At 50.6% G+C, this 14,155-nt stretch overlaps 1 protein-coding gene across 1 annotated transcript in view; it reads right to left on the reverse strand.

The window, feature by feature from the left end:
- Positions 1–14,155, reverse strand: part of tiam2a (TIAM Rac1 associated GEF 2a) — a 54,672-nt gene that overhangs the window by 26,307 nt on the left and 14,210 nt on the right. The window contains exons 7-12 of the mRNA XM_060052030.1: positions 10,370–10,555; positions 9,818–9,973; positions 6,570–6,620; positions 1,412–1,594; positions 604–708; positions 82–160 (exon numbers count right to left, since the gene is read on the reverse strand). Coding sequence (XP_059908013.1) covers positions 82–160; positions 604–708; positions 1,412–1,594; positions 6,570–6,620; positions 9,818–9,973; positions 10,370–10,555 — 760 coding nt within the window. The remainder of the gene's footprint in view (positions 1–81; positions 161–603; positions 709–1,411; positions 1,595–6,569; positions 6,621–9,817; positions 9,974–10,369; positions 10,556–14,155) is intronic.

Below are 14,155 nucleotides of genomic sequence, written 5' to 3' on the forward strand. Positions count from 1 at the left end.
TGGACGACTGCTGCAGGTACAGACTCAAACAGATCACGCGCCCCCACTCCCTCGGTTCGGTCTGTGCGGTAGACAGCTCACCAAAGTCTCCCGTGCCGCTGGGTCTCCTCATGTGCAGATTGAACACGTTCAAGGGGACCACCTCCAGACGATCGCACATCTGCAAGGAGACGGGAGGAGCACAGCTGAGTTGACAGATCTGAGCACAGTGCAGCCAGCCACCGGGGCGGGAGGAAGATAGAGCACGGGAGGGAAAACGGTGTGTAATGAAGCACAGTAATGAGAAGACTAATGTGTGTGTGTGTGTGTGTGTGTGTGTGTGTGTGTGTGTGTGTGTGTGTGTGTGTGTGTGTGTGTGTGTGTGTGTGTGTGTGTGTGTGTGTGTAGCAGTTGATCATGGGGTAGGGGGGTGGCAGGAAAGTGCATTTTTCTGGGTATCTGACTCCCAGCCAAAAGTTACTGGGTTCGATACCTCAGCCTAGCCCAGGTACCTCACCCCCTACCAGCTCCTTTGGGACATGCATCTGAATTCACAGCAAGTGTCTGCTGAATAACCAAGCAGAAAATACCCCCGAGAAATACAAATCAGGGCCCCCTGCTCACAGTGTCCTGGAGGAGCTCGTCGGGGGCCAGCAGCCGGCCCTCCTCCGCCCGTCCCGTAGGGCCGTGTAGTCGCAGGCCGTGCAGGCCCGCGTCCAGCTGCTTCACCTGGAGCACAAAACAGGCCCCACGGTGAGCGAACCACACACACAGACACACATTCGTACGTCACACACCGGCACCGAGCCCCGACAGCTGCGGCCCGGACCCAATTCTGCAGAAGCGGCCGAATTGCTCATTGATTCCACGCCAGGTAACAAGAAGCCATTTGTAATACTCAAGTGGCCAGACGTGTGTGCGCGTCCGTGCGTGTATGCGTCTGTGTGTGTGCATACAATTAGAAAAGGACGAGGTCAGGTGATGATGACATATGGTTGGCTTTGTGTGAGTTTTTTGTTGCAGTCCTTTTGTTGGACGCAGGCGGGTGTCAGGGCGGGGCTGGGCTCGCTGTTTAATCAAGACGAGTGGCCGGAGTGGATTAGCTCGTGAAACACAAATGGCCCTGTGCTATGAGTGAAACACCCAAATTATGTCCAATAAATCAATTCCCGTTTGCCTCGTGTATAACCGACGAGTGCTATATTGCATTTGAAGAGGCAGGCAAAGTACATATCTAAAAACGTTGGTTGTTTATAGCAGAGAAACCGATTCGGTCAGAATGTCGTATGCTGTTCACCGCTATGCATAAGTCAACACAAATATCTCATCCTTTCTAGTTGTTAAAGTCAACCTAACACAGAGAAAACCGCCACCATGCAGTTTTGAGGTACATCCGGAGGTGCTTTCGGGTGGTCTGGGGTGCGTTTGATACCTTGCAGGCCGACGCCAGGAGCTGGGCGGCGGTGAGGTCAGCCCTGATGGGCAGCTGGAGTGTCAGACCGTCCGGCGTGCGGACATGAGCCAGTGCCTCGCTGCCAGCGCTACCACTGCTGCTCTCCCAGACGCCGCCCTCGGGGGGCGACATGGAGTAGATGTTGGTCAGCACGTCCAGCCTCTGCAACAGGAGCAGGGGGAGAAGGAGGGAGAAACAGGAGGAGGGAGGGGGCAGCGTGGAAATAACAGAGAGGGAGAGAGACAGAGAGAGAGGCAGAGGCAGAGAGACAGACAGAGAGAGAGAGAGAGAGAGAGAGAGAGAGAGAGAGAGAGAGAGAGAGAGAGACGGAGAGCGGCAGAGGCAGAGAGACAGAGAGGGAGACAGAGGCAGAGAGACAGAGAGAGAGGCAGAGGCAGAGAGACAGAGAGAGAGAGAGAGAGAGAGAGAGAGGCAGAGGCAGAGAGACAGAGAGAGAGACGGAGGCAGAGAGACAGACGAAGGCAGAGAGACAGAGAGAGAGACAGAGGCAGAGAGACAGAGAGAGAGACGGAGAGAGGCAGAGGCAGAGAGACAGAGAGAGAGACAGAGGCAGAGAGACAGAGAGAGAGACGGAGAGAGGCAGAGAGACAGACAGAGGCAGAGAGACAGAGGCAGAGAGAGAGACAGAGAGAGAGACAGAGATACGTAGGGAGACAGAGTCAGAGAGACAGATGGACAGAGAAGGGGGGGAGGGGGTGAGGGTGAGAGAGCAAACAAATCAATGCAAGTCCATTAGTCTAAAATACAGTGCCTAGATACGGTGGCTTAGGCAAACAGCGTTGACAAGTCACACAATCGGCCTTTCACAAAATCATTTGACAACGCAGACGCCACATAAATAGTCTATAATCATGCTGTACGCTGCAGATCTGATTGCGGATCCATTGGCGGGTTAAAAGAGCACGGCAGCATCTGTGATACGAGCCACAATTCTGCCTCCCAAGACTTCAGCTTTGGGTTCTAGCCATTTAGTTGACCAGCTGCAGTTACAGATTAGCTAATGGCAAGTCTCCCAACTCAGACTTAACTTCAGATCTAGGTACTGCTGGATCCGAGATCAACTAGTAATGGCTACCACACCGTTGACTGGAAAGAAAGTGGGGAGACCACCATTGTACTCAGAGAGTATTTATAAAGAACCGGCTCGTAGGGTGCTTTGATGATGATCCACGGAACATAATTGCCTAGCCCCTGCAATAGCACACACAAAAAAGGAAAAATAAATAAATCAGTGGGAGTCTTTGAAGTGAAAACATTTCTCTGTGGCAATTAACGGTGTGGTTTGGTCGGGGGGTACGGAGGGCCGTTAACAGTGGCTAACCGCCGGAGCCCCCACACCACTAGACCACTTATAACCGTCTCCTGGTTGCGACTGTGTGACTCTGCGGAAGAGAGAGTCACCATTTTGCATTTGGCGGCTAGCGGAGACGCCGAAGCCGGACCACAGCCTCCAGGGGGTCTGAAAACCCGCGCACACAGCGTGAAGAAGCAATCCACTATTTAGCTCTATGGACGGGAACCGTCTGCACCACACTATCCCACTGAGAGGAGGTACGAGATCAAGAGGGAGGACTGCCTTAGTGGCCAGGCCACCAAGGTGCTGCGCTCATGCAATTGAAGAGCTAGACCACAACAGATGAGTGAGTGAGTCTGTCTGTCTGTCTGTCTGTCTCTTTGTGCGAGTCAGTGTCTGTCTCTCTTTCTCTGTCTCTCTCTGTCTCTCTCTGTAAGTGAGTGAGTGAGTGAGTGAGCGAGTGTCCAATGGATTCAGTCACTGTGTGATCCATGTGTTTGTAAAAACAGGGTGGGGTAACTAATTTAAAAACGCACAGGAACTCTCTAAGAGACATGACTACCCCCTTGGCCCCCCTGCTCCAACTGAAACCATTAATTACCTAGCCTGTTAAACTGAGCCCTCTTTGATTCAGGCCGTGGAACACTGGCTCCACAAACACACAGCGTCAGCGGACTTCATCAACCTTCCGTGACACACCTCCTGGTGAGGACAGCCACCCAATGTTCTGCTCCACCTCCTCGGCCCAGGGGTGACGAGGCAAAAACCAACCAACAGGGCAACCCTGATGTTCCGACTCCCCTTGGCTGACCGACACATCCGAGTGGTGGCCAAAACAAGCCACGCGCCAACGGCTCGCCATGTTCTATAAAAAAACCAACTTTCCTTGCTATTTCTGGACAAACAAGAGTGCTGCTTAAAAAACCAACCAGTCTCCGACACAAGTGTGGAATCATGAGGTCATCTCTCCACATTTAGGGCACGGATGGACAGAAGTAGAAGCCACCACGATCCCCGATTGGCCCGCGGTGGCTGACTAACTGTGCTCTCTTTCAGGGTCTGGAAGACCATGGGCGGTCCGACGGTAGCCTGTAGCATTGTTCCACTGAGGGCTGCCAAGACACAGGGGTGTCTGGGGTATCGGCCTATGTGTGTGTGAGTGAGTGTGTGTGTGATTTAGGTGTGTTTGCGTATGATTTACCTAGCCACCGGACGAGGGGGGAAATAAGAAGCAGCATGTTATATGCAAGAGCGTATGGAAGAGTCTAGTCTTTCTCTGGTCAGTGTATGGAAATAATCACAAACACGCGTGGCCCCGCCCGGTAGATTCTAAAGATGGACTGTGAGGTTGCAGACATTTGGTGACCATGGTGGAAGAAAATAAATAAGACAGTGTTGCCTGGTAAGGACCTTAGCAACTGTGCGACCCAGACCTTATAAACAAGCAAGGCTATGATAGTCATGGGTCATTTTCGCTCATTCTCATTTCCCGCTATTAAGTCTGTTAAAAGGAGATTCACGCCTCATTTCCTCGAAACACCAACTGACTTCCTCTTTAACGCATGGGGTGACAGACAGAAACACACACACACACACACACACACACACACACACACACCCACCCCCCCCCACCCTTTTGGGGATCGGTGGCTCCACCATGTTTGGGGTCATAGTGGTCACAAAGAGCAGAGCTCATGGGTAGTGGACGACTGTAGGAAGTGTGGAGCATAGATAGCATAGTTACAGCAGTCTGCGCTAGACAGAGAACAAACAAGTTTCAATGCATGGGATCCTGAAGCCTATAGGCTAACCCAGGCTTAGTTACATTCCCACCAGTCCTGACTTTCCACAAAAACAAACTTGCATAAGTCATGGATTTTAAGGACTGCACGTACAACGTCAGAAAAAGTCTGAACCTCACTCCCATGGTCTGAACATTTCATTTCCGTATATATATTTCGGTGCATAAGTGAGGCGTCAAAACTAATTGAGCTGCTGGTTTGCCCGGGGTCTGTGAAAAGGGTTGTGAACGGGTATTACTGTATTCATAGAGGATTATAGCTGGGGTCCCCGAGGCCGCAGTGGTAAAAAGATTCAGCCCTGTTCCTAATCCCCTACAGACGCTGCACACAGTATGCAGAATTCATCACCGAGGCAGGGTGACGGCAAGACCATGACTCCCTCACCCCAGTGGGTTACACCAATGCCCGACTGAACAGATCCCCTGGACGGATACCTCCGCTGCACGCATAGATGCTAATTAATGACACCCATACGCCACCGACATGCAGGGGTCTGCTTCTGCATTGCTTGGTACATAGATTCTCACACACAAGTGCATGCCCTTCACTTGACTCCACTTTGAGGCATTAGGGCAAGATGATTGGCTGATGGAGTCGTCATGGGGATTTGAGGCATCCAAAGGAGGACCACAGCAGGGAGCGTGACGCCACACAGGAACAAGGATCGATAGTAGCACTCCCTCTCTCCCAGTCTCACCCTATGTTTCTCAGCCATCTCTCTCCTCTCCACTACTTTCAGGTCTCTTCAAGACTCTTAATCCCGAGCACATCACCAGGGATCCCAGGCCCGGGCTACACATTCTGGCTCACCAAAACAAAGTCAAATTTGGAGGAGAGAGCGACGTGTTCAAAGGGACACTAAGCTGTGTAAAGAAGAGTGACATCATTATCCTCAGCGCTACTGCTTGTTTACGTCACAGTCTGCGCCGCTTTAATCCGGCAAAGTCATGCGGGAGCGGAGCTCACAGAGACTCAGTTAACCAAATACCCTTATCGAATGGGTAGAGCTGGGGTATCAAATCAGTGAAAATAAAAACTAAGCGGATCAAACTCATTAGTTTTGACAAGACCAGATGGGGATATGGCCACATGGACTTCAACAGAACAAAGAACAAAATTGCAGAGCCAAGTTGTACCTGTTGCTGCAGTGTCTACTGTGCACGACTATAAGAGTGGCAAACCGCGAGAGCAAAAACAAAATGGCCTTCTAGTAGGACATGGAAATTAGGCGGTTGCTAGAGGAAGACTGGGACAACGACTTCTCTGTGAGACCAGAGAATGTGTACACACATCCATGTAACAGACTGGTGTACTTGTTAGGTCTGCCCTCTCAGACAGAAAAACATCATGCTCCACAAATTCACACGGAAAACCCAAAGCCGAAAAGCACACACACACACACACACACACACACACACACACACACACACACACACACACACACACACACACACACACACACACACACACACACACACACACACACACACACACACACACACACACGTCGAAGGCTGCATTTAAATTGTATATTGGAACTTGGTTTCCAGCACACCATTGGGAGCAGACTAGGTGAATCAAATCACTTTAGGCACGCTGTCTGTCCCTTTGCCCGACACCTGCAGATAAACAGATAAAATGTGCTTTGATCCCGCTGGAGTAATACAGACACTGTCTGATGTGCAAAACGTACATGCGGCACGTGTGTGTGTGTGTGTGTGTGTGTGTGTGTGTGTGTGTGTGTGTGTGTGTGTGTGTGTGTGTGTGTGTGTGTGTGTGTGTGTGTGTGTGTGTGTGTGTGTGTGTGTGTGTGTGTGTGTGTGTGTGCCTGTGAAGAATGTCATTACACGCTCACATCAAAACCCATGAAAGACCAAAGAGGTCCAAGTGAGAGAAGGCAAGCTCCTGCATCTGCTGGAAAAAAAAAACATCTCTGGTTTGCATTGGGTCCATTCCTCATTCATTCATTAGAACGTTAACGAGAGTGCTGCAGCATCAATAATAATGAGCCAGTTCTCACCTCGGCAGGGGGTAGGCAGTAGGGCTGACCTCCGCTGGTGCTCTCGAAGATCTGGAACAAAAGACGTACGGACAGACGGTGAGACAGACATGAGGGCACCCCACACCGTGACTCAGATGTAATTAAGCACCCGGCGACCTGCGGCAACACATTATCAGACAAACATGCGCACATGCATACACTGCTATTATACAGCTAATTAGAAACTATGTGAGCAGAGGTTTGATAGAGCTACCACATGGACTCTGTAGGCTTTGATGGTCCAGAGGTTGTAATAGGATTGGTGTGTTTGACCATGTGCGTGGGCGGTTTGCCTGTGCCGTTGTCTGTGCGTGTTTGCCTGTGCCTGTTTCGACTGAGCCCGTCTCTGTGTGTGTTTCGCCTGAGCCAGTCTGTCTCTGTGTGTCTCTGTGTGTCTGTGTGTGTGTGTGTGTGTGTGTGTGTGTGTGTTTCCTTTTTCGCCTGTGCCTGTGGGCAGAGAGATGAAAGAGATGGTGGCGAGAGAAGGAGAGCTTCCCCACTCCATCTCAACACCAGACGATTTTATTAGCCACGATGATAAAACGAAAAACATCGCTCTACACACACTGACACACACACTGACACACACACACACACACACTCACACCACTCCTGAAGCACCAGGGATCCACTGGTCTTGAACTACGACCTGGTTCTTCCTCCCTCCCAGCGGGAGAGGTATATTTGTAAACCCGACGGAAATAGCGATGCCTTGCCGTGAAAGCCCTAAAGCTAATTTTAGAACCCATTTAGCTAACCCCACATCAGCAGCAAATCCCCCAGTCCTTTACGTTGGCCTACTTCCCACCGCTCCTCCGTCGTCAAGGTAACAACGTTTACCTTTGTTGGGGGGGGGGGGGAAACGGAATGAGAGGCGCAGGGAGGGGGGGGATATAGAGCGACGGAGGGGGGGATGTGGGATGGAGACAGTGATCGGGCGGGTGGGGTAGAGAGGGGTGCATTATGGGTAAATGGGATTTGTTTATGTGTCGACACACGGATGAGTCAGTATCTTGGAGACTATGTGGGAAGAGAGAGGCATGCTGGGAGGGTCCGGGGGGGGGGGGGGGGGGGGTATGTAGACCGCTTGTAAACACTGAGAGAAACCGGTTGGTCGGGAGAGAGGCAGGCATGAAGAAAAAGGTAGCAAGAGAGGGAGATAGCGAGAGAGGGGGAGATAGAGACAGAAAGAGAGACAGAGAGAGGGACAAAGAGAGGCAGATGGAGAGATAGTGAAAAGAGGCAAACAGATAGAGAAGAAGACGGATAAGTAAAGACAGCCAGAGGGAGGCAGAGACAGAGGGAGGCAGAGACAGAGAGAGAGCGAGAGAGGCCGATAAATGGAGGGACAGGGAAGGTCGATGACGGCGTTTTTTGGTATCCAACATGCTTGACAGATTCAATGACTGAGACGTAGAGAGAAGTGACAGGCAAAGCGTCGCACAAGATGGCTGACGATGATGAAACGCCACAGGGAGAAGGGTGAGAAGGTTCGAGGACAAAGTATATCATGTAATACCAAGGATAAAACATGTGGGGGTCTTGGAGGGGTAGGGGTGTCCACACCTGGGGACACTGAACATGGACATGAGAAGAACAGTGATAGCAACAGCCTGGCCTTCATCCAAATCCCACTCAGACACATCTCTGCTACAGAGAGCACAAGCATGGGCCTTATAAGGTCACACTAAGCGTCCGTCTGTGGATCTACTATAGTGAGCCTGAATCTGAATGATTGGCCACCATGGAATGGAATAGTGCCTGGCGAAATGGTGCAGTGTAGAATTAATGTTGAAATAAATCTTGCTTAATGTATGTCATTTTATGTTTGGCACGATGGACAGTTGAATATATATATAAACCTGTGGCACACAAACATATTGAACCTGAAGTCTATCTATTTCACTTGAGTCATCAGATTTGTTTCCTGGTACCTAACAATATGCTAAATAATTCCAGACACGTATTGCAACTAAATCTTCAATAAACAGAAGCCATAATTTCATTATCCATGGATGGATTGATTTTCTTCACATTAATGATCACATTAATTAAACGTATATTGAAAGTGATTATATAGCTGTGTGAGAGAAAAAAGTGAATAGACACAGCAGGTGCAGAGTGGGAGAATTATCTTGAAGCACTTGCTTGCCATTAGCATGTATTCATAATCTTAAATTAGATGAGAAAAAAAAAATAGATGATCCCAATTAGAACACTCTAAACAAATTGGAGGAAAAAAAAGGGGGGACGAAAACCAAAGCGAAGGCAGGGAAATATTTAGCCCCGTTAGTTGGCCGCTGGGGACTGAGGTGAGAGTGGAGCCTGCCATGAACCACATATGGTTCTTAATAATTCACGAGTGGGATGCACCGCCACCAGGCACGCACTGGGTCCCCACCAGCTGGAAGAAGCACTGCTGGCCCCCACCGGCTCCCAGCTCAGAGATAAGCTGTCTTCAAATGCTGGGAGACGGCACGTGATCCACATACACGCACACGCAAAACGACACAAACACAAACACGCAGACCGGATGAGATTGTGGCTGAAACAGAGGTGCACTGGGGTTTTCCCCACGTGTCAACTGTCAATACACAAACATTTCGAAACTGCCATGAAAGAAACAAAAGGTCTTCCTTTAATTTAAAAAGAGCTTGGTCAAATTTTCCTCAGAGGATTCGAGAAGGAGCGCTTCCCAGGACAGAGATCCTCATATAAACGCCTAAGTGGAGCAGGCTTAGTCCTACGTGGGGTCCTACCTGGGGGGTGGGGGGGATTCCAGCCAAAATAAATAACCAGCCGGCATGATGGGTTTAATTACTAACCTGAGGAAGATTACCCTCCTCCCGCACCTGCGCTTGGAATGTCCCATAGTGTTGCCATAGATGGGAGCCTTGCATTAAGAGGGGTTAGGGGGGGGGGGACTAGAAATGTGTTTCTAATCAATTCAAAGAAGCCCGACATGGTCAACATGGCTGCAATTAGCACAAAGGGGTTTTGCCGCTCATTGCAGACAAGACATGCAAGCAAGCAAGGACCAGCTCATGTGTTGCGCCGGTTGTTGTTGTTGCAGTAAATACGAGGCAGTTGCACCGCCCGTGTAAAGCGACTGAGTGTACGCTTTACACATCCATCTCCGCTCGTGCGTGTCGCGTGCGTGCACCGGGGAACATAAACGAGACCCCGTTTATGCTCCTGGATGTGTGTGTACATTTCCACGTCCGTACCTGGGACACAGAGGGCCTCTTGTCCCGTCCTCTCAGGGTGAGGTTGTCCAGGCCCTTCAGAGACGAGAAGAGGCCTCGCTTGCGCTGCCGGGACGCCAGCGTCACGGAGCTCCGCCTCCTCCTCCGTCTCAGCGTGGCCTCGTCCCGCGAACAGATCTGGTTACAGACACGGCATCCGTTAGTCCCCGGGTTTCAAAGCTTCTGCTAAATGACCCCTTCAATAGAGTAATCCACTCCATGGGAAAATCTTTGCTACAACCCCAATGTTATACCCATTTAAAAACGTGAAAGTGGGCAAAATCCCCCCCCCCTTCTGAATGCTAGGTACTGTCTCTCTGGGAGATCTGTGTTTAGGTTCTTTCTATTATTCCCCGCCTTAGGCCGGCGTTGCAAACCCAGAGATTTACACTTAAGCTTCGGAAATGAAACATGGACAACACACAACAGAATCCATGCATTAGCTGCTCTGTTGTCTACATGCCTTATGTCCTGTGTGTGTGTGTTTATGTGTCTGTGTGTAGCGTGTGTGTGTAGCGTGCAAGAGCTCCTCACCAGTGCGTGGAAGGAGGACACGGAGAAGATGCCCAGGCGTCCCAGCGCGGCCTTGCTGGGCCGGCCGGCGGTGGCCAGGAGGCTCTTGGGGTTGGGCAGCTCGCCGCCTTGCAGGCTGGCCAGGTAGCAGCGCATGCGGAACAGGTCCATGTTGAAGCGCTCCAGGTTCTGCTCCCACTGCTGGATCTGAGGGGGGGGGGGGGGGGGGGATCACACAGAGTTCAGATTAGGGTGGGAGTGGGTTGGGAGGAAGCTGTGAGTCACTCCCACACCTGGGATCAAGTGTCAGGGACGTGTGGTCTGGGACGAGGGAAAAAACACGAGATACCTAATCAATCCCAGACTGGACACTAGGGAGTTTCAGGGAGGTCAAAGGGCGGATTGAGACTTTAAGAGTGGCCCATTTTCCTGCAAAACTTTACCCTTCCAATAGATGTAGTACATGCTTGTTTGTGTGTGTGTGTGGTTGACGGCTGGTTTAAGCAGGCTCACCTGGCCCGAGTCAGGCTGATTTGGGCCAGGGGAGGCTGCTTAAGCCAGCCGTCAACCAGACACACTCCACAACATGCAATAAACCCAACACTGATGGAGACGGTTAAGGGCTGGGGGGTGATGGGGTTGGGGAGTCATCGGTTGGCGCGGTAAGGTCGTGATCTAGAGGGGGTTGGGGTGGCTTGAGGTCAGAGGACTGCATTCCATCAAGCAGCGATTGCTTACAGATGTGAAAGGCTGCAGGGAGATGTTGATGGTGGGGGGTGGGGGGGGGGAGATGGTGTATTTTAGGGTGTGTGTGTGTGTGTGTGTGTGTGTGTGTGTGTGTGTGTGTGTGTGTGTGTGTGTGTGTGTGTGTGTGTGTGTGTGTGTGTGTGTGTGTGTGTGTGTACCTGGGTTATCAATAATAAAACGTCACAACCCAGACCACCGTCGTTAATCCCATAGGATTTACATGAACGCGCACGAGAGCACTTAAAAAAAACAGACACACACACAGTCTCATGAATGCACACACACACACACATGCGCCCTTCTGGCTTTCCCAGCTTGTAAAGCAGGGGAATCTTCCCTCTTTTGGTGGGACCCACGCTGTAATGAGGACCTCTCATGTATACAGCCCTAAAAACAACCAGGTTTAATAGGGATTAGGCAGCACTATGCCATCTTTTACCCACAATATAAATAAATGATGCTGCACCCTGTAGAGATGTCCTATTAACTCTCAATAAAATCTGATATCAGTCTCCCCATGGCTGGGGATGACTCACAGTGAGGTGTGTGTGTGTGTGTGTGTGTGTGTGTGTGTGTGTGTGTGTGTGTGTGTGTGTGTGTGTGTGTGTGTGTGTGTGTGTGTGTGTGTGTGTGTGTGTGTGTGTGTGTGTGTGTGTGTGTGTGTGGTGGGGAACATGGATGCATGACATTTCAAACACCCTGTGTTGAAGGATATTATCCACGTTATACAGAGTTATGGTCCAGGTACTCCCGACATACTGGGCCTAATGCACAGCTGACCCATCTGCTCTCCTTATCAAGCTGCACCTTTCGTTTCCACACCATAGGTTGAGAATACTGCAGGTGGTTGCATGAAATCATAAGGGGGGAGTTTGAATGAAGTATTAGCTGTTAATACTGAACTATGCATTACATAATGATTGCCGAATGATTTCCCAGCAATTCCCAGTAAATAAAAAACTAGGAAATGGTTTAATTAACTATGCCCAAAACCCACATAAACTTGTCCATAAACCCTCCGATTTTATCTTGAAATCCACTGCACTGTTCACAAGAGTTGTATGAGGAGAGTTGTATGACGAAGAAGGTATAGGGGAGGAACTATAGCAGTAGTAACAATCATAAGCAACAAAGACTGTAGACTTCGAGCATTAGGAGAGTTGTCGCATTGGGTGAATTCAATCATAAGAACCCCTGTATATAACCATTGCACATGGTCTCACAACCCTTGTGAGAGTAATCTCTGTACATTTGTGTTGTTTAGCAGCTATGTGTGAATGCAGCCATGTGGCTGACTCTGCCCATCTGGGCTGGAAAGACAAACGTATTTAAGTTTCATTTCAGATCCATTAAGTGGAGCGGGAACACAGTCTCTCCATCGATAGATGCTCATCTCTTCTTACCTCCCCACTCTTGCATCTGCCCCAGAGAGAGCACTCTAATGCATGATAACCCCTTTGTAATGCAACTCCATCATGTGTGTGTACTTGAGTGTGTGTGTGTGCGTGTGTGTGCACAAAGGGCAGCGAACTTCAGAAAGAAGTCTTGCTCGTGCAGATTCCAGTAAACATGGGTCAAGGTTTGGGGGGGGGGGGGTGGTTGAGAGATCAAAGTAGCCCCCTCTCAGTGCTTGGAAACCACCCCGCCCCCGTCGGCCCAGCCGGCAGGCAGAGACCTTTAGATCCATCATCCGTCTCAGGGCACGCTTATCAGAGGTCCAGCCATGCCGGCTTCGCCCTGACCCTGTCATTGGTCCCACAGCCGCTTGCCTCGCCGTTCGCCCTGACTGAGCGTACCGGCTAGTTGCAACCAGATTTAACCCCCAACACCCCCCTCCAACCGCGCATCTAGTGTGTGTGGAACACGCGCACACACACACACACGCACACGCACACACACTCTTCTATAAAGCTTTGTATAAATAAACGATATAGATCAGAGGGACAGTGTAGCAGTCTAGTCGTGCATTCTCCTTTCATGCAAAACCTCACTTCTAGACTCCATTGAGACCTACTCTAATCAGAGGCGTCTGATTGGGGCGACCAGAGGGAGGCGGGGGGGCAGCTGAGTGATGATGAAGTGGGCTGAAGTCCCTGTCCCTGATCTCCAAGTCTAGAGGAGAGGCACGCCTGTGGTCGGGCTCTCCGCTGTGCGAGGCCAGAGCAAGGCGCTGCGCTGGCTGGCGCTCAAGGCTCAGCCCCACCCCCCCCCCCCCCCCCCCCTCCAGGCAGCGTGGTGCAGGCGGAGGAAGAGGAGGATTATGCATGTTGAGAATCCATTACCAGGAAACATCTGGAACCTCCATCTGATGGCATGGGAGCTGGCTGCTCCCCGGAGTCCCAGCGGCCCCCATCCCCGCACAGCCCCCCCCCCCCCCCCCCCCCCCACCACTGAGGAACAGCGTCTTGGGGCCGCAGCGTTTAGGCCACTTATGTTTTTTCCGACTTGAATCCCCCCCACCTCCCCTCCTCCCACTCCAGAAGGATCAAATACAAACAGACAGACGTTGTGCCGCCCTGACGGCCCCGTCTGGATCAGAGTAAGTGGAGCACCCTGTTGAGTGTGTGTGGATGGGCCGGGGCTGCCCTGGGCGCGAGACGGGGGCGGATCAGGTGCATGCCAGGGTCCTGCCAGTGTTTTTTTATGAGATACTGTTCCTAGGACAGATGAGACTTCTCAATACAAAAAAAATAAAAGATGTTGAAAATGTACCTATCTTAAAAATATGGTTACACTGGTCAACGTAGTGAGCCCTGAATACAGTTTCACAGGGCCTACCCCACTCTTGGTTTGTTTTATTCCAAAACCTACAGCGGAGCTAGATAATACAACATAGTACAAAAATAGTGAAAAAACCTACAAGTCACTCATATATTTATATTACTCCCTCGCTCTTGCCCGGCGCTGCAAACCCAGAGATTTACCCTTAAAGGCACCCAGTGCAACTTTCGAGGCTTAAAAATAAACATTCAATTTCTAGTCTTTTTTACACGTAGTAAGTTTCAATAACTCCATACCATTACATTAAAAAAAGCAAAGATGAGACGTCGTTGTGTGGTG

Source organism: Gadus macrocephalus, chromosome 5, assembly GCF_031168955.1.
Source record: "Gadus macrocephalus chromosome 5, ASM3116895v1".
Classification (NCBI taxonomy): domain Eukaryota; kingdom Metazoa; phylum Chordata; class Actinopteri; order Gadiformes; family Gadidae; genus Gadus; species Gadus macrocephalus.